The 22,047-nt window shown below is 50.0% G+C and overlaps 6 protein-coding genes across 6 annotated transcripts; 2 read left to right on the top strand and 4 right to left on the bottom strand.

The window, feature by feature from the left end:
- Positions 1-262: 262 nt before the first annotated feature.
- Positions 263-2,363, bottom strand: BKA67DRAFT_592585 (LMBR1-like membrane protein-domain-containing protein; the record flags this gene model as incomplete). Its single annotated transcript, XM_046104853.1, has 2 exons — positions 263-1,985; positions 2,044-2,363. The coding sequence occupies 2 exons, from the start codon at positions 2,361-2,363 to the stop codon at positions 263-265; spliced, it is 2,043 nt and encodes a 680-aa protein (XP_045958756.1).
- A 1,055-nt stretch (positions 2,364-3,418) lies between these two features.
- Positions 3,419-4,036, bottom strand: BKA67DRAFT_658782 (60S ribosome subunit biogenesis protein NIP7; the record flags this gene model as incomplete). The annotated part of the gene is made up of 2 exons (XM_046107340.1): positions 3,419-3,739; positions 3,803-4,036. 2 exons carry the CDS (start codon positions 4,034-4,036, stop codon positions 3,419-3,421), a joined length of 555 nt encoding a protein of 184 aa, XP_045958755.1.
- A 202-nt stretch (positions 4,037-4,238) lies between these two features.
- BKA67DRAFT_565265 (nucleolar complex-associated protein-domain-containing protein) lies at positions 4,239-6,704 on the top strand. The gene is made up of 2 exons (XM_046102805.1): positions 4,239-4,431; positions 4,525-6,704. Exons 1-2 carry the CDS (start codon positions 4,318-4,320, stop codon positions 6,451-6,453), a joined length of 2,043 nt encoding a protein of 680 aa, XP_045958754.1. The 5' UTR covers positions 4,239-4,317; the 3' UTR covers positions 6,454-6,704.
- Positions 6,705-7,360: 656 nt separating this feature from the next.
- Positions 7,361-8,631, bottom strand: BKA67DRAFT_691500 (uncharacterized protein; the record flags this gene model as incomplete). Its single annotated transcript, XM_046109173.1, has 2 exons — positions 7,361-7,579; positions 7,636-8,631. 2 exons carry the CDS (start codon positions 8,629-8,631, stop codon positions 7,361-7,363), a joined length of 1,215 nt encoding a protein of 404 aa, XP_045958753.1.
- Positions 8,632-9,822: 1,191 nt separating this feature from the next.
- On the bottom strand, positions 9,823-11,388 carry BKA67DRAFT_565260 (uncharacterized protein). The gene is made up of 4 exons (XM_046102804.1): positions 11,229-11,388; positions 10,938-11,154; positions 10,834-10,884; positions 9,823-10,706 (listed from the first exon to the last, which is right to left on the bottom strand). Exons 2-4 carry the CDS (start codon positions 10,991-10,993, stop codon positions 10,034-10,036), a joined length of 780 nt encoding a protein of 259 aa, XP_045958752.1. The 5' UTR covers positions 10,994-11,154; positions 11,229-11,388; the 3' UTR covers positions 9,823-10,033.
- A 1,816-nt stretch (positions 11,389-13,204) lies between these two features.
- On the top strand, positions 13,205-21,954 carry BKA67DRAFT_565253 (uncharacterized protein). The gene is made up of 6 exons (XM_046102803.1): positions 13,205-14,281; positions 14,376-17,236; positions 17,290-17,653; positions 17,705-21,289; positions 21,341-21,394; positions 21,454-21,954. Exons 1-6 carry the CDS (start codon positions 13,603-13,605, stop codon positions 21,504-21,506), a joined length of 7,596 nt encoding a protein of 2,531 aa, XP_045958751.1. The 5' UTR covers positions 13,205-13,602; the 3' UTR covers positions 21,507-21,954.
- Positions 21,955-22,047: the final 93 nt, after the last annotated feature.

Here is a 22,047-nt window from a genome sequence, read left to right as displayed (position 1 = left end):
AGCAATGGATTGTGTGTAAGCACTTGTTCGACAGCACAAACGCGTATCAAGGATCATTTCGTCCAGGGCTGTAGGTTGGCCTGCTGGAAGATGGTTGCCCTTTTTCCAGAGATTCGGGCATTTTTGTGTATTTAGTATTATAAAGCACGGCGAAATTCACCGTGCCCACTGTGCAGGGTCTGAAATCATCGTGTGTTCGATGTGATTAAAAATTATGTACAGTGTCTATCTGTCCTACGATGCTCTATAGTCATTATTGTGTTCATAGTCTTATGTTGCCATTATCATCGCCGCCAAACCACTTGGGTTTTTTGAAGCCATCTCCGATCTCTTGTAACCACTTAGGAGTTTCAATACTGTCGACTGTATTCTTAAAACGGTGTTGAAAGCTCGAAAAGAAATTATCATCCTCAGGTTCTTCGGACCTTGCTGCTCTCGATGACGGTCCTGCCCGCGATGAAGGGTTATCACGATATGAAGGCTCCGATGTCGCAAATGGTGTTTGTGCGCCTTGCGATCTTGCCGGAGGTACCGACAGAACTGGCGCTGCTCGGGTGCCGCCGATACCTGCCCTTCCTGAGATGGGAGCTTGTCTCGAAATGGAAGCGCCGTTGAGCTCGCGCTCAATCAAATCCCGGCCTTCACGCCATGATCCTGTGCCATAGCCTCGCTCATTCTCGTCGTCGTCGTTTACGAGTTCCATGTCGAAGCCGAACACGCGCTTTACTCTTCCATACAGTCCGAACAGAGTGGCCAACACTGGCACCAAAATGAGGATGGGAAAGAGATAATCAAACTGTTTCCCAAGCGGAGTAAGAACGATAAGTTTTCCAAGAAAGTCATGGAACATCGTCTCTTTGTAGATAGTCGGGGAGAGGAACGTCATGAAGTTGTACGAAAGCGGTACGCTCAACCTAGCCACCTGACTGGCATACCAGAAGGCCGATTCGTGGGCAGTATTGCGTCGAACAAGAGCACGGCCTCTCCACACCTTTACCTCGGTCACTGATGTCAGGGCAGCTGTGCACATGTATAATATCCAGAACGCAGCAATGACCTGACCAGCGAATCCTACTTGACCTTTTTCTCCTGTCCAGTGGTGAACTACCGTGAGACGGATGACCGAGAGCTCTGGCAGGGCGGCTTTGACCAATTCCGACCAGATGATGCAAATCGATGCTAAGGCGAAAAAGCCACCAGACAGGATTCGGAGTGCCGGCATGAAGTGGAAGTGCAGCAGATACCGAGTATATGGTGTGAGGATTGTGGTTCTTCCCAACATGGAAGCTTGTGGGCTCGCCCGGCCAAAGTCTAGCTTCTTGGAAGCGGCGGAGTCCAAGATTGCCTGCGTCTTGGCGGCTTCATCTAGCAGACGGTTCCATTCATCGATGTATCGTGACCTAGCATGACGCTGGCGAAAGAGCTGTCTGGTGAGGTCGGCGAGATACTTCTCGGTTATGACAGTTGGTAGGTTCCGGCTTTCAGTGCCTATCCTGGATATGATGCTACTCGGTCGAGCTTCGGGGATATTGCACATGTCGGCAAGTTCCTCAATCCAATCCCGAAAACCGCGGGCGCTGCCCGTCATCCGCTTGCTCAGTTCGGAAATTTGAGCTTCTGTCTCCTCCAAGTTTCCCAAGGAGTCTTCGAGCTTTTCGTAGAGCTTCGGCGCATGAGTCTGGAGACGGCGCAATCTGCCAGGGATGCTTGCATTGCGAATAAGCGTCCTTGGTATCGAAACCAAGCCATGGCCCATGAGGTAGATAGCCAATATCAGACCCCAGCAGTAAGCAAGTGCCATGACCAAGCCCTTTAAAGAGAATAGTGAGAGCCCGTAGGAGAAGACGACGTAGATAAGTCCGAGAACTCCGGATCCAATGACCATTAGATGGTACTGTGCATTCGAGCGTAGAGAGTACAAAAGTCGGTCCTTGGGCTCGCGATAGCCCGCGTCGGAATACTCGGCGAGGATGGGGAGGATGAACCTTTCGAAAATGTTAGCAGTTCCTCCTAAATCAGCCCTCATGTCACCATGATACATACCACGTCAGCACAAAGGTCAGCCAATATGTGATGCGCCATGACACCAAGAGCAGGCGAGGTGGAAACCAAATGCCTCTAGCAGCTTCATCGTCGGTCGCAGCGCTCGAGGCGAGGTCGATGGGAACCAGTAGTACGATGAAGGCGGGAAGCCAGAGAGCGAAGAAGATGGGGACTAAGATATATGCCGGTGTCGTTCGGAGAGGCAGGTAGTATCTCAGGACCATGAGAGTTATGAAAGATAAGATCAAAAGCGCGATGCCAGCAAAGGCTTCGGACCCTGCGGCAGAGGCAGAGGCCGTGGTGAGGACAAGTGCCGCCATCTTGGAGTGCTCTGAGCCTCCATCAACCGAAACCTGGGTACGCAGTCGTTGGCGTTGTCGATAGGTATTCGAACGAGATGGCTATGCGAATCGATGATGTATGTTGTTTGTGACCGCTCCAAACAAGAATGCCGACGCTGGACCAAGAAAATGCGTACTGTACGGATCCGCACGTAGTTAGAAATGGAGATGGAGAAAGGACTCGGGATGCGACAGGCGCCGGAGAACGAAATTAGCAAAAGACTGACGTATGCCCCGGCTCCTTTGGACCCCATTCCCATGCGCCATCAAAAGTGCCCGGATTTAGATGGGGGGGGTCCAGGGCCCATGGAAGCGCTAACCAGAGGTGAGTTAATCAACACCTATTTTAAATCCGGAGGCGTGCCGTGGCAACAACGCCGTGATTGAACCATGAAAGCCGGCGACTGATTTAAAATGGTTATTACAAGATACTCGCTGAGCCAGATCTGGGCTGTCATCTTAGCATGGGCCGTGTGACACCCGAGCTACAGCATATGGAGGCAATAGCTCTGCACATGGTTTGGTTTTCTGTGAACTCGTCTACGGGAATCTTGGGGACATGCAGCATTTGGGCCAGGAAGGCACATTTGATTGATTGAATACTCGGTTGAGGATCAAATCCATGAGAGACATGAACAGGTCCACCCTCACTCAGGGCACCAAACCGGTTCCTTGGTTCTAGTTACTACCCCAAGCCCGCAATCCAGATCCGCTGCATCTCGTCGGTTTGCTCTGGAGGCAACGGGCAACATGATCTACTGCGTTGACATGCGATGCAAACGTAGCTACTTCCACTACACCTCCCCGCGTCTCCTCGATGGCGGTCGCCCATGTTCCCGTCGCGGAAACGGGCATGCACGGCGGGCAACTGTACACGCTGGGAGCCTGGCAAGGCTGGATTGTTGGCAACAGTTCTCGAAATTGCGCACCGTTCCCCATTGAGCGGCTCTGCTCGTCCAACGGAATAAACTCCTGAACGCCAGTTTAATGCTGAATCTGCCGCGTGCCACCTGAATTCCTGCAACAATGCCTCTCTAGCTGGCGAAAAGGGTATCCTCGTCTCTCAAGAATTCTCCGCAGTCCGCCTGTCTGAAGCACACGACACCTGTAGGGTCCAGGCGTCTCGCCTCTGCCGTGGACCGCGCCGTGACGCCGAATCCCAGGGGCGTGTCGTTCATGTCGTAGACCACAACTCCCTGGTGCTCGGGGCAGTCGTCGGACCACCGTCCGACGTGCGCCTTGACAATGTTGCCGCCGTAGAGGAAGGGCATGGTACCGTTCGGTCGGATCCAGATCTTGTAGCGCGCATGGGCGGCGAGAACTGGCAGGCTGGTGATGTGCAGGCGGAACTTGCCCTGGAAGGAAGCATGTGTTAGTTTCAAGTCTGCAAAGGCTTGTCAGAGACTGCCGGTTCTTACCGTCTTGCTGTATTTGCCCAAGCAAATACCGATAGACAAGAGCTTGTCTCGCGCACACGAAACCGCCAAGTTCGCTATCGAGAGCAGAACATAGTAGACACGGTCCTTTTGTAACCGAAAGACATAGCGGTCTCCGTTCTCGAGCGGCGCGATGAGGTTGTTGAGGGAAGCACCCGTGTAGTTGGCCAATTTGGCGAAGAGTGCCTTCGTTTCTTCCTCTGTGAGTGGGCGCATCTTGAAGTTGTGTCTGTTTGGGCAGGTGCACTTTGTCGCAAAATGAAGTCGTCCCGAGCTCAAGATTCTCCAAGTTTTCCAGAAATTTTGGCGGAGACTTGATAACGATAAGTGCTGGGAGGCGGAATGGTCCCGCCAAAGTCCAGTGGGCTGGCTGTGAATGTGGGGTCGTCGCGCGTCGGACCCGCTGTAAAGTTGGACGTTCAAAAAAATTAGGTCCAGAGGCGAGGCGCAGGATTCACAGTCCAGTTACGGAGTCAAGAAGAAATAACACATGCGATATGTCTCTAAACATGGCTTCGAGACCCGCCAAGAAGAGAAGAATCTCCCCGTCAGAAGACGACGGCCAGTCAAGCGCCAAAGTTGCGAAAGCCTTCATGCGCAGTGCCCAAAATGTCAGTATGAGAGAGTGCGACATCTCACATCCCACCCTGGCACTCCTGAGACGATTCTGCAAGTGAACCACAAGGGGCTAACCAAACTTGCAGTGGGATCTGGAGCAATCTTATGAAGATAAAGCACGGAAAAATGGGAAGAAAAAGGACAAGCAAAGCAACCGCCTGCCTGTAAAGACAGCCGATGGTCGCTTGCAGCAGTACCAAGGTCCTGAGGACGATGTCGCATCCATTGATGACGAGGAATGGCTAGAAGGCAAGGACGTGTCGGATGTCGAGGCCGAGGACCCAGAGCCAGTTCCCGAGGAGCCACAGAAGCCTGTGAGAGAGCAGATCATGGAAGCCAAGGAGGAGCTCGCAAAGACAGCTACTGCACTGAATGAGAACCCGGAAGAGAATGGTGGCGCATTCAAGGCCCTCGCTAAATTCAATCAATCCAAGGTGGAAGCCGTTGTCAAGCTTGCACTAGCTACCCAGCTGGCCGTATACAAGGACGTCATTCCTGGTTATCGAATCAGGCAAGCCACCGAAGACGCGCCGGAGGAGAAGCTTTCGAAAGACGTCAGGAGCCTGCGGTCATACGAACAGGCACTGGTTTCAGGATATCAGACGTACGTGAAGGAGCTCACAAAACATGCCAAGTCAGGGAAGAATCAAGAACCCGCAAAGGGTCAGAGTTTGGCGAGCGTGGCTATCACATGTGCCTGCACGTTGCTGACAACCGTACCGCACTTCAACTTCCGCAGCGAGCTCATCAAGATCCTCGTGGGCAAGCTCAGCCACAAGAGAGTGGACGATGATTTCGTCAAGTGCCTAAAGGCCTTTGAGACTTTGTTCCAGGAAGACGAAGAAGGAAGGCCAGCTATGGAATCAGTCTCTCTTCTCTCGAAGATGATGAAGGCAAGAGAGTACTACGTTGACGAAAGTGTTGTTAACCTTTTTCTCCATCTCCGGCTCCTATCCGAGTTCTCAGGCAAAGCGTCCAAGGACCACGTTGAACGGGACAGGGAAGACGATTTCAAGAAACCCAAGCAAAAGAAAGAGTTCCGCACGAAGAGGCTGCGAAAAATGATGAAGGAAGAAAAGTCTATCCAAAAGGACATGGCCATAGCAGACGCAACGGTGAGCCACGAGGAACGGGATCGCATGCAATCGGACACGCTCAAGCTCGTCTTTGGCACCTACTTCCGCGCACTAAAAGCCCGCGTACCTCGATTGATGGGCGCAGTTCTCGAAGGTCTTGCGAAATACGCCCACCTCATCAACCAGGACTTCTTCGGTGATCTCCTCGAAGCCCTCAAGGATCTCATCCGCTACAGCGAAGCGGATGAGGACCAGGAAGTAGAAGAAGACGAGGACGAAGTAGCATCCGCAGCCGCCGATCGCAACACCACCCGCGAAGCCCTGCTCTGTACCATAACAGCCTTCGCCCTGCTGGCTGGTCAGGACGCGCACAATGCTCGCGCAGACCTGCACCTCGACCTGTCCTTCTTCACGACCCACCTCTTCCGGAACCTGCTCCCGCTCTCCCTGCACGCCGACCTGGAGCTCGGCGCGAGGTCGCTCCACCTGCCGGATCCGGATCTGCCCGCAAGCCAGGCCAACAAGTCCACGGCGCGGAACAAGGTCAACCTCCAGACGACCACCGTCCTGCTGATCCGCTGCCTGACCTCCATCCTCATTCCGCCGTGGGGCGTCCGCAGCGTGCCGCCGCTGCGTCTCGCCTCGTTCGCGAAGCAGCTCATGACGACCGCCCTGCACACGCCCGAGAAGTCGACACAGGCGATTCTGGCCCTGCTGGCAGACGTCGGCGGCACACACGGCAAGAAGGTCGCCGCGCTGTGGAACACGGAGGAGCGCAAGGGCGACGGGACGTATAACGCGCTGTCGGAGAGCGTCGAGGGCGCCAACCCGTTCGCGAGCACCATCTGGGAGGGCGAGATTCTGAGGAGGCATTACTGCCCCAAGGTGCGGGAAGGCGTAAAGATTGTGGAGAAGGCCTTCGGAAACGGAGGCAGGTGAGGCATCGGCGAAGAGAGGAGGCGGGGCCGTATTGGGATTTGCATGTGAAGTTATGCTGGACTGGCGAGAATCACTATAATCAGTAGCGGGCAGCAATACATCAAAAGTCAAAGCTGTAATTATGTCTGAGCTCTGACGACTGCATGCTTACCAGCGGGTCCAGGCTGCTTACAATACGATAGATGAAAAAAATTAGCGGTACTTATATACAATACCTTTTTGGGTCACAATTGCGAGTTCGCAGTGACAAGTGCTTATCGTGGCTGCTCACTTTGGCTATCTGAATACACAAGGGTGCACGATCACGATATCTTTTGGAACCTGGAATCATGAGAACTCATCAACAAAAGCTGGATAGCATGCCATAGGAAACAGTACTGATTATTAAACTTTCTGTCTTACAGCTCGCTCTTCTGGCGAAATCTACCCTAATGCAAAGAACATACAAGTATTAGGACTTACAAGATTTGAGAACAGTCACAAAAGCTGGCTCGCTGAAATGAAATCAAGGAGATGTGCTGGATATCCAGCAGAAATGAAATACAACAAGGTGAGCCAGTCTTCTGTAAGACATCCGACACACGACGAACGTGTTGCTTCCCAGACTTTGTACCCCGCCAAATAGCACAGAACATTTCGCAAAAATAGAACTGACAAGTGCCAACCAAAAGCAACAAGACCGTCCTGCCATAACAGCCATATGATCGCATATTGCTTGTGTCCCATCGTTGGTTATGTGCAGAGGTCTCAGGTGTATTGAGCTTGGTCTAGCATGAACTAGAGCACTGAAACGGTGCAGAAAGCGGTTGCAGACAGGGGAGCTGACTTCAAGAAAGAACAATCCTCCATGCTAGGAGCGGATACCAGCTCTTGTGGTTCCTTCGCCTTGATTGAACAGACAGCCTCATCAAGACGCATATCTTGAAGCAGCCATACCACCTCGACCATTGCCACGGCGAGGACCATACGAAACGGAGGATTGTTCCAGGGTAACTTGGTACGATCTCGGTACCACTTGAGAAGATTTCCCCAGATTCGACTTTTTCTCAATGTCTTGTCCGCCAAGAAGACTAACAATATGAGCTGGCGCCGGGGTAGGATGCGAGATATGTGTCGGAATCCATCGCTATTGTGAGATTGATTAGCCTCTATCAGTACTTGACTTTTCAATGATCAACTAACCTCCCACGGATCAGCAATTGCCTGCTTGACAGCTGTCGATGCGCCGCAAGAATTATCGGCCCACTTGGACTCGAGGATACCGCCGTGCTTTTTCGCAGATTGGCGAGATACAGGGTTGTCATCGTCGATGTCCATCCCTGCCATCTTAACATACAGGTTGCCTATGTCTGAGACATTATGAGTGTGCTGAAGAGACTGAACTGGCTGCATGTTCGTGTCTGACTGGGCTGAAACTGGCGAGGGTGATTCGGTCGAACCTTGTGCTTCAACTAGCGGCAACTCGGAAGTCATGTTCAGTTCGACTCCAGCCGTACTAGAAAGCTGATCCTGAGAATCTCTAGTTGGAACATTCTCTTCATTGGTCATAACGTTGCGTCTGAGTGAATCCACGATAGGGACTCCGTTCTGTCGGTCAATGTCGGCAGAGCAATCCTTGCGAGCGCGCTTTACGGGTACATCGGAGTCATTTGAACGTGGTACAACCCTCTTCTGGTCGTTGGTACTGCGATGAAGAACAGGGGGGTTCTTATCAGTCGTCGAAGTCGAAGTGTTTGTGGATTGAGAGGCCCCCAAAACTGCTCCCGAGTGATGCAAATGGATTCTCAAGTGAGGCGGAAGAGTGTTACGTTGATGTTCTTCTGTGGGCTTCGGACTTGCCGTAGCAGCAGTCGATATACTGGAGTTGCCTGCGAATGAAGAAGTTCTGGCAAGGGCTTCGGGAGAAAAGCCACCATTGCCGGCAAACGAAGTCTTCACGCCCGGACGCGACGTGTACTGAGAAGGCGAGAAAGGCGATGTAACACTAGACGTTACAGAGCTTTCACTCTTGGCTAAAGCCGAGCTGAAGCGTCCTCCATGGCCACTTGAAGAACCCCTACCGACTCTAATGCCTCTACCACGAAGGTTGTGGGTTCCATTGCCATCTTTGTTGTACGCATCTCGAAGCTCTTTCGCGAATTGCATCTGCTCCTCGAAACTGTAGCCTTGGGCAGACATGGTGTTAAGTTGAGAGATGTTTCGCTTCAGTGCACTTGTTACTTATTCTGTGAAGTCTGCGGGTCAGGTTGGGATAAAATAACAGCATCACTTCAGAGGAGCGTAAATTCAAAAGAGATTGACTACGGACCGAACGCTGGTGACAAGGACATGCGACTTACGATCTGAAAGGAGGCAGAAGAAAAACGATCTTCCGTATTTGCTGACTGCTTTGACGAAGACACCAATTGGGCAGGGTAAGATGCGAGGAGGGTCCAGAACAAGTGACGGACCACTGATGTGTGACAGCTGTCAATGAATTCGCTAGGACGGTAAGAGTGGCTCAATTACTTTGTAAAGACACTTACGGGCGAGGATAGTCAAGCACAGAGGCTCTCTATCTGAGCGACGTCAAGACCTAGTCTGGTCTATCGTGATGGCGTCGTAGAAAGAGCATGGGTATCGTATTTATATCGTGACTGTCAAGATGGAAGATGTATAAGGAGCGGCAGAGGTCAAACAAAGGAAAGGAAGTGATAGGGTATCGTGGTTCAAGCAGATCAACAAGCTGGGAGAAACAAACGAAACAACTTTGGCAGACTAGGGCTTGGAAGAAACTCCAGTTCTTGGTCAGTGTAAAACCAGGCAACAAGAGGACTCTCAGGTGATGGTGCTCACTATGTTGAGCTAGACCAAAATCCGCGATGTGAGAGTGGCTGGAAGATTTGTAAAGGAAGGGGAGGGATCTTGTTTTCTTACCAAAAATCTCAGCCGATCAGGCCTAGATGAATATTGGCCATCACCCTTGGACCTGTATCTGCCTCACGAAGGATAATCGTGAAGGAAGGCACCAAGTGTCGACGACTACTGTTTATTCCATTTCCTGGTTGCGGCTTCCACAACAGGGGGCCGGCATGCGGCGACTTGTGTAGAGTAGTGGCTTGAGAAATAGGCAAGTGACCTGGCAACTGTATAAATATCAATTTGATCACCAGTGACTCCTCGCCAGTTTGGAGACACACATGAATGACTTGGCTGTGCTGATAGACGTGCTGTCATGCAGTCTAGTGAACAATGTGTCAAACCATGGATGTCTTCTCTTGTGCCAAAGCACATGTTTCCTGTCATGTAATGGATCTATCTATAATGCTGGAACAGAACATATGACTTGACTTGACCCACCAACCGCCGTGGTCTTCGAATGCTATGAGAGCTGCTATTGTTCTTCAACTATCACACCCCCAGATGACATTGGATGGGGCATCCATGCTGACCGGAAATGTGTATGAACCTTGATAAATTAAATTAGACGATGGCAAAAAGATTCAACAGATTCGGACTAAGATGACGCAGGTATATGGCTATATTTCGCGGATCATACCGTCATATAACATATCATATACGGGACCCTGAAGTCCCCCATTCATGTTGGTCTTATGCCACTCTGGGAACAAGGAGTATTTCCCACTCCATCACCTCGTTTGCCCTTTTTCCTTTCACCAATGAATGTTTCAATGGTGTCAATCTTTGTCTCCTTGAAATCTGCCTCTCGAGCTTCCTTGAGCCATGCAATCTCTATCGTCGACACGTGTTGCCGAATGAATTCGACAAGAGCTTTAGAGGCAGGTGCATCCTCACGTAGCCCAACGACAGAAACTCTTGGTATACCAAGGGCTTCTGATAATCGATCCTGGCAGGATTTAGAGAACCCAACGAGCCTGACTGTTTGTTCTGCAGGAGTCTTGCTCGAGGCAACAGCTACCATTTGAGGCAAATGATTATTGATCGTGTTAGGCTGCCCAGATCGTGCGACAAATATCGCTGAGTAACTAGGCGGACTTGATTTAGTCTCTTTGCTAGTATTGGGCTCAGGTCTCACTTCCGGGCCATTACCACCAGCGCTTGCGGCTTTGTCTTGCAGGTTGCGAGTTACGACCGAAAGGCCCACGTCGACAAAGGAAGCGAGTTCAGGAGCTGGAGGACTCGCGGGCTGAGGTTCGCCATCTTCCGTTTCCTTATGTTTCCTTTTCCTCTCCTTCTTTCCCTTGGACGGCTTTACATACTCCGCGCGGTGATGCCCGATGGGTGTGAGTAATCTACAGGGGCAATTAGCCGATCTACGCAGCAATACAAAGGTTGGACCTCGAGGTTTGCTCATGACGGAATAGTATTGGATGAAAATGGCCCATGTTAATGCAACAATAAAAATATGCCTCAACTTACGTGCAAAGAAGCTCCAGAATGGTGTCTTGATCTTCCAATGTGATCTGAGGCCTGCACGTATCATTGTTAGTCATTGAGCACAAGAGAACCTAGGGAGAGCTTGCCATGAGACAGCTGTGTAAGGCGTGTCAAGCTGGAACACAAATTTCTTCTTCTCCATGCTTATGACAGCCCTCAAAGGGACGGAGATGACGTGGCTATTGTCGAATAATGTACACAGATTGACTGTGCAACGAGTGACTCCAACATAGGTGATTTTGAGGTAGATAGAGATTCTGATGTACAAAGCAAGGATGATTTGAAAGTTCTGAGTCGGGTAGTCTAGAGCGCCCCGCACAAGATACAGTGAGCATGGGGCCGCTTTGAGCATCTGTCTGAAAGCAAGTGCTTCTCACCAAATGATATACCTCATACCATCGTCCTATACTAATTAAGCTGTATGCATTTGTCATGTGTTCAATTCATCTATAGGTTTTACCTAGATGTTTGTGGCGCAGAATTGTTTGGTTTCATAGGCCTGGAGCTGATATTTCCATTCCGCATCTCCATTGCTACTATGAAAGTCTCAATACGTTGCTCGTAATTGTGTGAGGCAACATTTACCCTGAGCTTTGCCGGGAATGTGTTTCAAACGCACCTGGTTTGATAAAACCCATCACAAAGACCCGTCGTCAATGAGCGAGCTCTATTCGGATACATATTCAACATTTGGACTGCATGGGCTCTTGCATGTTGTCCGTTTTCGCGCCATCGACCTGCGTTAGCACCATACTAAAACCTGGCTCAAGGTTTGATGGGGACCCTTCACGCGTCAAAAGAGCCAGACGCGCATCCATAATCTCGCGTCTGCCAAGCCTCTAGTGAGTGCAAGGCCGATAATTGAACGATGGGATGGGAATCCCAGATGCAGGAGAAGTATTTCGTAGAACAACAGCTTTTGAGGGTAATCAACCTACAAGCATCATACATCTATTTATGTATAAAATTTTTATTTTTTTTTAAAGAATAATGAATGAAAAATGACAGAAAAGGGAATATCTCTGGGTGCTTCCGTTACAGGCACAGGTCAAGCCGGATAGCTTTGGCTGATGCACTATCACCGAGCAAACGTCGTCTTCAAGGACCAGCTGGGTTTAGATCAAGCAAGCACAAGCAACCACTAGATATTGAGGTCTTATCCTCTCATTGCACCAGGAAGACATCCCCTAGTGAGAGGAAGCTAAACAAGATATCTTCGGTTAATCTAGGGCAATATTCTTATAGTTGGTCCTAATCGATCCTGGTCTACAGTATGTGCAGAAGACTGGCGAAGAAGGTCGTAGTTTACCAAGGCCATTAAAGCATAACACGTCGAAGTGTCACAACGCTCAAGTGAAGAATGTATGTAACTGCCTAGGTTAGCTGGCACCAACAAAGTGCCCGAAGAGAGTTGTGTCTGCTACATTTGTACCAAATCACATGAGCAGGCGTCGCCCATCGCCTACAGTAGAGACCAGAACTTGTTGCCACATCTGCACGTGCAGGTGGGTGTGTTATTACTTTCATTCCCACTCCAAAGAATCAACAAGCACGACTTCTACCGGAAGTTCCTCTATGGATGCATGTCTCTCAAATTTGGTTTTACTAGATTGAACATGTAACCAGGCACAAAACAGATAGTGTCCACATTGTACGTTTGTTCGACCAGATTGCGACATTGAACTCCGTTGGGCAGAGCTGAGGTTGGCGCCAGCTGGTTGAGCTTTCCCAAGAACCAACTGCCAAGCATCCAACCGCACAACACTCGCATTCACCAATCCCGTCAACTTTTCTTTCCCAGCGACACCACGACGACGACACGACGACACAACGACACATCGATATTCTTTTGCAAATTGACGAATGTATCACAGCATTGCATACAGGACCACGACGAAGTTTTATTTTATTTTATTAGTATAAAGCATCCTTCAATGTGAGCATTGCATCATCGATTCTCCGACTCTTGATTCACAAGGTAAGCTTTTGGCTTTCTATCTTTTGCATCAGTTTGTTATACTAGGCTCCACGGTGATGCTGCAGGTGCCTGCTCCCGGTTCCTAGTGTAGCTCTGTCCATTCACATGGGCAATGATTAGCCTTCCGCTACTCCGTACTCCGTACTCCATACTCGATTCTCCGTCCAGCACCATGTACTAGCACTACCTGGCACGCTTCATCCCAGCATTCCAAGGCTACAGGGGCAGCTTTGGGCAGTTGCTCGGCGTGCAGAGCTTATAGCAGAGCTTATAGCAGGGCTTAGCAGAGCTCCCTAATCCCCCACAGTGTTCGCTAAACACGCCCCTCTCCACCCCCACTTCTAGTGCTCTCCAATCTCTAATCAGGCAGTCCTGCGTCACTGCTGGATCACCACCAAAAAAGTAGCTGGGGAGCTTGTCTTTGATCATCACTGCAGCTTCAGCATCAGCTTCAGCCTAAGACTAGTAGTTGTCCTTACTAGTCCAGTTGTCATTATACTCTATAAGCCTGAAAGAGCCCGTCCCCCCTTTCTTCCATCCCCCAACAATCATACCACCTACTTCTCGTCGATAATTCGTTTCTACTTTCACTGCTTTTTGTATACCTGCTCTGCTGCCTTTTCAGCGTTTATCCCTCCTCCCCCACACATTCCAGTCAACCCACATGCTAATACTGAAGCCTGCAAGCCGCCGAGCCTTCTCGCGCGAACGCCAAAAGCTTCGATCCTCCTCGAGCACAATTGGCGACCAGAGCTCGCTCGAGCGCCAGCCAGATGGAACAAGATCCAAAACCCGACGATTTGCGAGAACGAGCTGGATCTTCTGAGCCCGGCTTCACGCGTCCAAACCCTTTCGTCGACGCCAGTTCTTCCTCGCGAAAGCGCCGCCGAACATCGCTAGCAGGCTCCCGAAGCAGGTCCACCGATACTCTACCGCCACATCCCGAGTCTGTACCTGAGGTTGGCGCTGAAGCCGAGGCCGTAGCGGAGAACGAAGCGACCATGAAAGTCGATAGCCTAGAGCCTGCTGTCCCTAGCACGCCGCCGCAACAGTCGGATCTGCCTACGGAGCCATCCTCGTCGGAGCCCCAGTCGAGCAAGGTCACGATCAATCTTCGAAATGGCCATAGCAATGTTCAAAAAGACCCAGCCTCTCCCTCGGCAACCAAGGGACGGCATCGGGCTGAAGACGTCAAACCCAGCGTGGAACAGCCAGAGATGGACATGAGGCAGCCACCCCCCGACGCTTCGTCCTCACCGTCGATTGCAACTAGCTCCGATGTTGTCGTCGAACCCGTGAACGATGACGATGACGACGATTTGGAGCTCATAGGCGTACGGTCTACTATTCCTCACGTAGACATCACCTCGATATTGCTTACATTTCCCTACTACACTGCCGAGACAGGCCTCTACGATACAGTCGTAAGATTAAACTCGTTCTTCGCAACACGTGAGTACACTTGACTTGTCGCGCTCGAACACTCATTTTGTTCTCTCGAGCTTCCGTCTTGTTTCCTTGTATTTTTTTCTAATCTACTGGGTAGCTGTACATTTCGACGAAGTTTTGGTTCAGCTGAATGCCTGGTTCGAGAGATACTTGCAACATGCCACGACAGACGTCCCCGCTGCCGAGCTAGCAGTCAGGTCCGCTGTAGACGTGCGGTTGCTTTGGCAGACGCTGCCCGAGCTGTTTCAGACCATCTATTCGCGCAGGAATTTTCTCTCCAAGAATTCCACCACTCGCGAGCTTGCGGCGCAGTTGCTGTCGTTTATCCCTAGACTGGCAGCACACTTGGTGAAGTTGGACAATCGACTCCTTGACAAATTAGCGGACAAGCAGCTTCAAGATGTTGATTTAGTCTGTACAGAATTCCTTCACTGTCTAGGCGTGCTTACTGGTCGACGCGAAGAGCCCCAGTTACAGAACGGCTATGCAGCAGAAGTCGTGGTTGACAATGCGAATTTGTTGGAAATGTTTCAGAGAGAATTGGAGCCTGAAGCCAAGGACCCATCGATGATGAGACTAGTACGACTGGCAGAGTCCGTCTCAGCCCAGTCAAGTCACAGCCCGAGGAAGGTAATGGAATACCTTACCAGGATATGTGAACTAGCCGACAACATTGCTAGCGACAGTAATATTCATGTAACTCGGTTGTTGGCATCATACAATGGGTTGCCGACACGACCACAAAAGAATTTGACCTTGGCCATTAGGATTTTCACGGCGGCGTCGACAGCTTTGCGCCACGTAGTCGAAAAGTCCCCAAGCCATCTATCATCCGATCTGGTACAACCCATTTTGTTTCACTTGAGCAATCTGCTACGAATCGGTCTTCAGTCATCCTCTACAGATGCGACAAATATGCTAGCTATCCTACAAAAGCAACACCCTTCTCTCCCAGAAGCCTTTGTTGCTGATGCTGTGCTCCAGGAATGGCGATTTGAGCAACTCACTAGGATGATAACATCTCGCCAAATGCAGCTGCGTGTAGCGTCCCTAAGTTATCTTGCAAGTATTCTCGTCTACGAGTGGAAGAAGTGTCAAGATTACCGTATGGACGGCGCCAGCGATTATCTGAAGCATCTATCCACAAGACTAACAGCGACGGGGCTTGTGAATTATCTTCTCGGACCTACCTGTCATCCCGAGCTCATCATAGACGGTTTCAATATCATCGGGTTCTTAGGTGTCACTGAAACGTACGGTTCCGAGCAGACAGATCTATTTTGGCAGACTATGACCACAACCCAAGATCCCAGGATATCCGATGCTTTGAACAAGATGATGGCGAAGACGGCTAGCCATTTCGGAAGAGAAGCTCTGGCATACCTGGTTCACAAGTTTCAAAGCCTGCCGGCGGAGGCCTTCACCCCACCCATGAGAGAGCTCTGTGATACAATTATTCTGACTATCACGAACAAACAACCTGAGCTGGTCCCAAATGTCGCTAAATTCTGTCTACGGCTGGTGCAGGAAGCCTCCATCAGCGGCGCCCAAGGCTTTTCAGAGCACATGGACACGTGTGACTTTGCAGCCAGTAAGCTGTTCGAGATTCTGAACCACGCGAACCAAAGCCTGCGCCACGAGCTTCTCCAGGAGTGTCTAACTGACATCTCGCTAAAGACACAAAGCACCACCGGAAGTCTACATGTACTCTTTCGATTGATTCGTCCAGCATTGACCCAAGATCTTGCTGTTCTGGTCAAAGAACGTGATTTTCCTCGGCTTCTCGCAGAAGAGCTAGAGGCTACGATCACAAATGCGCGAGCGCTTGGATTCAGGCAAGTGTACGCATCCCCGTTGGGCACTGCGCGCCGTAACCTCATCGAACACATCATTGCTGAATACAGTGCTTCATTTCAGCCTCAAACCGTGGCAAAGTTTTGGCGCTTATTGGTTGGAGAAGCCGCGGCATCTCAAGATGACAGAATGATGGGCTGGCATACATTGAATATTGCCTTGAAAAACACCCGCTCGCCGAACCCTGTCCTGATCATATGCTTGAAAGACCACCTTCCACAACTGTCGCCTGAGCTGTATTGTTCCGGTACATTACAATTTCTGCGACAAGCATTGGTGCCACTCGCGACTGATGTGAACGATACAGCCCTTGATGGAGAGCGTGACTCTGATAACGGAGTTCTGGAACTCCTCTGGCAGATGATACTCAAGGCGCTTCCTCAGACCATCGAAAGGCAGGCGATTGACATATTGGTGAACGACATCTACGTCAAGGGAAAATCAATCACTTCATTCCCGTTGGACCGCGCGCGCAAGGTGCATTTCGCGCTTGTTAATCGATGCCTCCAGCAAATGGCAGATGCTGCAAAAGCACTGTCTCAGTCGGGCATATTGACACACGGCAATGAAGATAACATGATTACATTTGAAGGTAGCGAGCTCAATGATCATGAACTCAGGTTCACCAGGTCGTTGTACGTGCTACAAGCATTTCTTGCGGTTTTGCAAGATCAATCTCACCATTTTGCTGCTCCAGACCTGAGGTCTCTCATGCTGCAATCGCCCAGTGTGGTCGAGGGGGAGCCAGCAGACCTGAAAGTCCAGTCCTTTGACGGTGACCAACAAACTGATCTGAAGCCTCTCGCGATCGGCAGGCAGAACACGGCTGCTTCTCTGTTAGCTAGCATTCGGGAGGCAACGGGTTTCGACAACTACCGCATATTCTATCGTGGAGCGCCCCTAACACCAACTGCAGACCAAATATGCAAGTCTTTGGAGGAACTCAAGATCCACAACGGCCTCATTTTGGTGAAAAAAGAATCTGATGCGGTCTCTACACCGGTCAATATCAAGCCCGGCGCATCACCTCTTGAAATTGAAATTTTGAACCATTTCGAAGCATTATGGGATTATCTTAGTATGGGGGAGAGACTAGCCAAAGAGGTGAGGCATATCTTCTAAACATTTGATATATGTTACTAAATATAGTTGCTCAGGTCTACCACTTCTTGGTCAAGTTACCCGCAGATGGTTCGATTCTGAAGGCCTTTGAGAGCCCTGCGACATCATACCTGGACGTTTTCCCTCTAGGGGAGCCGTTCAAGTGTCTTTACACGATTCATGCCCTGCGTGAGTCATTGAACACTCGGCGCTTGAAGGCGCAGGCCATGCAGGTAAGCCGACCATCGACGGATGATTGCCATAAGGCTACGCCCGACCAAGAAGAGGCCCTCATGAAAGCCATGGTTCTTGTCACGGCCGCAATAGAGGACCCAGAAGTCATTGCTCGCTGCCCTTCTGAATCTTTGCAGATGGAGCTCAGTTTCCATCTGCTGGAGACGTTTGTGCAGTTGTTGACAGGTAAGACTCTTTCCAGCAGATGTTTGGTAATTGGTCCTGATGTGTTGAAAGACTCGGAAAATACGCAGGCTGTCTCCTCACTCCTCACTCGAGAACTTCAAGAGCGAATGGTGACATTGCTCTCTGAAGCCATTGCTGCGCAAGATTCCAGCTATGCCGTTGATGTTGCGAATCGCGCATTAGAAGCATTGCTCGAATGCTGTTCGAAGACAAATGAATTCTGGGGAAATTTCCAGCAACAGACTGCCCTTGGCAAAATCATTCGAGATCTCCTTTTCGACAACCGACCTTTCATGCGAAAAAACACAGCCAAGCTCATCAAGGATAAGTGCACTTACAATTACAGTGTTTCAAGCGTCACACCACTGCAATTCACAGAGTTATTCTGGCCTGTAGTCTCGGCACTCTTGCCTTACACTGCAGGCGAATCAACTCGATGTGAGGAATCTTTGACACTATCATATACACTTATGCAGAAATTGGTCGAAGCAGACTCCAGCGTGTTGGACATGCAATCTTGCATAAAGCAATGTGGAGAACTGATACTATCCTACACATGCACAGAGGATGTGTCGTATCCGGATCAAACAGATACTGTTGCGCGCGGCTTGATCTCGATTCTGTACTTCGGGGTTAAGCATATGGTTGAGCACGAGAAGCTACAACTCTCAAGCAGTTTTACTCGCAAGCTCTTCCACAAGCATCTATTTCCTCACGAAGATCCGCAAGGGCCGCTCGTCCCGCGCGTTGTGCTGAACGCTGAGACCCGAGGTATGCTCACGGGAATCTTCTCGCTCTTTTCCAAAGTCAGCGACGAGCACAACTTGATTGTTCTTCATGCGCTCAACGGTCTGGTATCATACGACGAAGAATCAGGAGACAGCATTCCCTACAAGTACGACATACCACAGGGCTTCGAGCGCTCCAAAGCCGTACGTGCACCCGGCGGCCATGTCGGACTGCGAAACCTTTCCAATACTTGTTACCTGAACTCCTTATTCACTCAGCTATTCATGAACCCACAGTTCAGACGCTTCATGATGCAAGTTCCAGTACCGAATACCAATACACACAAGTTACTCTACGAAACGCAGCTATTGTTCTCGGAACTTCAAGATAGCATACGTCGGTCCATTGATCCGAGCGCCTGCGTTGGGCAGATAATGACGTACGAAGAAACTCCAATTGATATCCACACCCAGATGGATGTCGACGAGTTCTACAATCTCCTATTCGACCGATGGGAATCACAGATGTCAAGTGGGAAAGCTAAACAAAAATTCCGATCGATCTATGGTGGGCAGTTGGTGCAGCAGGTCAAGTCTAAGGAATGCGAACACATTTCTGAGCGGATTGAGCCATTCTCCGCGATTCAGTGCGATATTAAGGGCATATCAAGTCTTCAAGACAGCTTACAGGCCTATGTCGACGGTGAGGTCATGGAGGGTGATAACAAATACAAGTGCGAAAAGTGCAACCGCCATGTTGACGCCGTCAAGAGAGCTTGCCTTAAGGAGATACCTGATAACGTGATATTCCACCTCAAAAGGTTCAGCTTTGACCTCAGAACTCTCCAGCGCAACAAGATCAACGATCATTTTGCTTTTCCCAAGGAGATTGACTTGGCCCCTTTCAAGGTTGAGCACCTCAGCAAGCCCTCCGGAGATGCTGAGCCTGATATGTTTGAGCTTGTAGGCGTGTTGGTGCATTCGGGTACCGCAGAGTCTGGGCATTACTACTCATACATCCGCGAAAGACCTAGCTCCTCCAAAACCGAATCCTGGTTCGAGTTCAACGATGATACTGTCTCTCCTTGGGATCCAATGAATCTTGAGGGCTCTTGTTTTGGCGGGAAGGATCTCGCATCTCGATTCGATGGTGGGCTTGGGTTTGAGAAAGCCTACAGCGCCTACATGCTCTTTTATCAACGATCTTCGACCTTGAAAAAAGACCAAAGCCGGTCAACGATGAGCATGAAGGGCTCGGCGCGGGTTGATCTCAAGCCCGATATCGAGATGAGTATCAAAGAAGACAACTGGGGTCTTGTTCACAGATACTGTACTAACGAACCCTCCCACATCACATTTGTGAAGGAGATCCTTGTACGCACATGGGGGTCTTCCTGCTCCCACAGTCACAAGGTTGAAAACTTGGCTATGCATGTTGCTCTGGGTCATCTCGACCAGATTGCATCTCGAGCAAAGGACATTCCTGACTTTCAACTACTTTATTCGATAGTTAGTCAAGCGTGCCATCGATGTATCACATGCTGCCTATGCTTCTTCGATTATTTCAGAGCCAGGACTGAAGCCTTGCGAATGCTGCTGCTCCGCAACGCAGAAGCACCGGTCCGACACGCAACAGGAAACTTGCTTATTCATGTACTGAAAAGTCTAAAGCTGCATCATCGGGAGGAATACGACCCACCATTCGAAGGTGATGAAGACAGCACTGATATCGACATTTATGACGTCAGGCCTTCTTTCCTTACTGCAGCTGTGCGAATGTTCAGCACACTGTTCGAGTCTTTCCACAACAGTCTCCGGGCCTGGCCCGAATTCTTTCACGTAATTCTGTCATTTGCCATGATGGGGAAGTTGGAAATAGCTACTCTCCTCGAAGAAAATTACCTCCTGAAGCTCATCATGATTGTCACTGCAGACGCCACAGACCAGGAGCTTCCCCCACAATACGCCCGGTTAGCTACAACGCTCTTCAGGCGACAACGGCCGCCGAGCTACGAAGCCATTATATCCTTAATTGATTTGCTGATGGATCAGTTGGACCCGGATGAGCGTGATTTTGTGGACTCATCCCAGGGTCGTTTACAATTAGTTCTCGAAGATGAAGATCAATCGGTACCATACACAAGTGATGAGGTTAACGAAATACACAGGCAGTGGGCCAGATCGCAGAACAGTACCTTCGTTGATAAATTGATACAGCACGGCCAAAATCTCAAGGCAACTGAGTCTATATGCCGGCGTCTCATAGATTTCAGCCCGATGATGGATCAACAAGTCTTCATCACATTGCGATTGGGTATCACAGACTGCCAACAGAATGCACCGCCTGTTGCTGGTTACTTACGAGCGGCTGTATGGTACGTCCGTTATAGCAGCAATGCAGTGCATGTGCATAACTTGATCAGAGATGTGGTTTTCCAATGCCGATCTCCGGCCAATGTTGAAGGAATGGCCTACCTATCGTTCTTCAAGCGGATCTTTGAGGGGGCAAGAAGAAGTGAACCGGATCCAACAGCGGTATACATCAGGAGTCTTCAGGAGCTTGCTTGCTGGGCGCCAGCTCTGATCGGCCACATGGACTCGAGCGTACGAGAACAGGTGGACAAGTTTCTTGAAGAGGTCCTCTGGGGCCTAGGTCCTGAGCCGTCCGTCTTCGTTGAGGAAGAGCATGGTGTGGAAAAAGCCCAAGAACTGGTCACTACTGGTAAACATCTGACAATCAACTGCTTGTTATATTTGCAGGAGGCCTATGTTGAACGTAATGCGCAAGCACCCAGGGAAAGCGTTTTGCCTTTACAAGAGGCAATTCAATGCGGTGCTGTATATTTTACTGACGCTAACGCTCATATTCATCCTGAACTGGATATCAAGTACGCCGAGTTCAAGCCAGGTAAGTTGCTTCGATAGATATGTAAGCGACCGTGCTGACTCGATGTCATAGTCATCCCTGAACTTGGTCGGTTGATGGTTGATGAGGTTGAAGAGGATGCTTCCGGTATGTGGAGTGATTCCACCTCTGAAACCCTAGAAGATTATGAACTGATGTCTTAAAAGATTGGGATAACTCGGTTGGCTCATCAGAACCAATCGATCTGGGTGACGTCTAGCTGTAGCCATCTTCACTACAGAACCAAAGTCAAGACTGAGGGTGCATTGGAACTTGGTGCTTGACTGCAGTCTCAAACGGTTCATTTGGCAGGTCGTCATTACAACGACTCTTTTCTGATCTAGTCCCAGGGGTTTGGCGAATGGAGTTCTTTGAGAAAATGTTGTGGATGCATGGCATAGGTGTGCAGGCGTTTCAACGAAGGACAAATACTCCGCAGCGGTATTGGTTTTTTATTTTTCTTTATTTTTCTGATTGATCTCGTGGAAGAAAATCTTCGGAAGCGCGAGCAGGTCTGCCTAGCAGCGTCTGCAGCATGGGTTTACGACATTACATAGGGCATTACGACTTGACGATGGGGATAATCTCTGTCTGAGATTGGCCGAACCTACATCCCCTTGATATGATTTAGATGATGGTCTTGAAATAGACATGGCCGTGACCAATAAGTTACTTTTCAGACTCCCGTGACAAAACTGTCCTTCCTGAGCGGGTAATTCCACCGTGGACAAAACTTGAACGCAAGTTGAAGTCATTATCAA

Source organism: Truncatella angustata (assembly GCF_020726525.1).
Source record: "Truncatella angustata strain MPI-SDFR-AT-0073 chromosome Unknown BKA67scaffold_4, whole genome shotgun sequence".
Lineage (NCBI taxonomy): Eukaryota > Fungi > Ascomycota > Sordariomycetes > Amphisphaeriales > Sporocadaceae > Truncatella > Truncatella angustata.
This window is presented reverse-complemented; position numbering and strand designations above follow the sequence as displayed.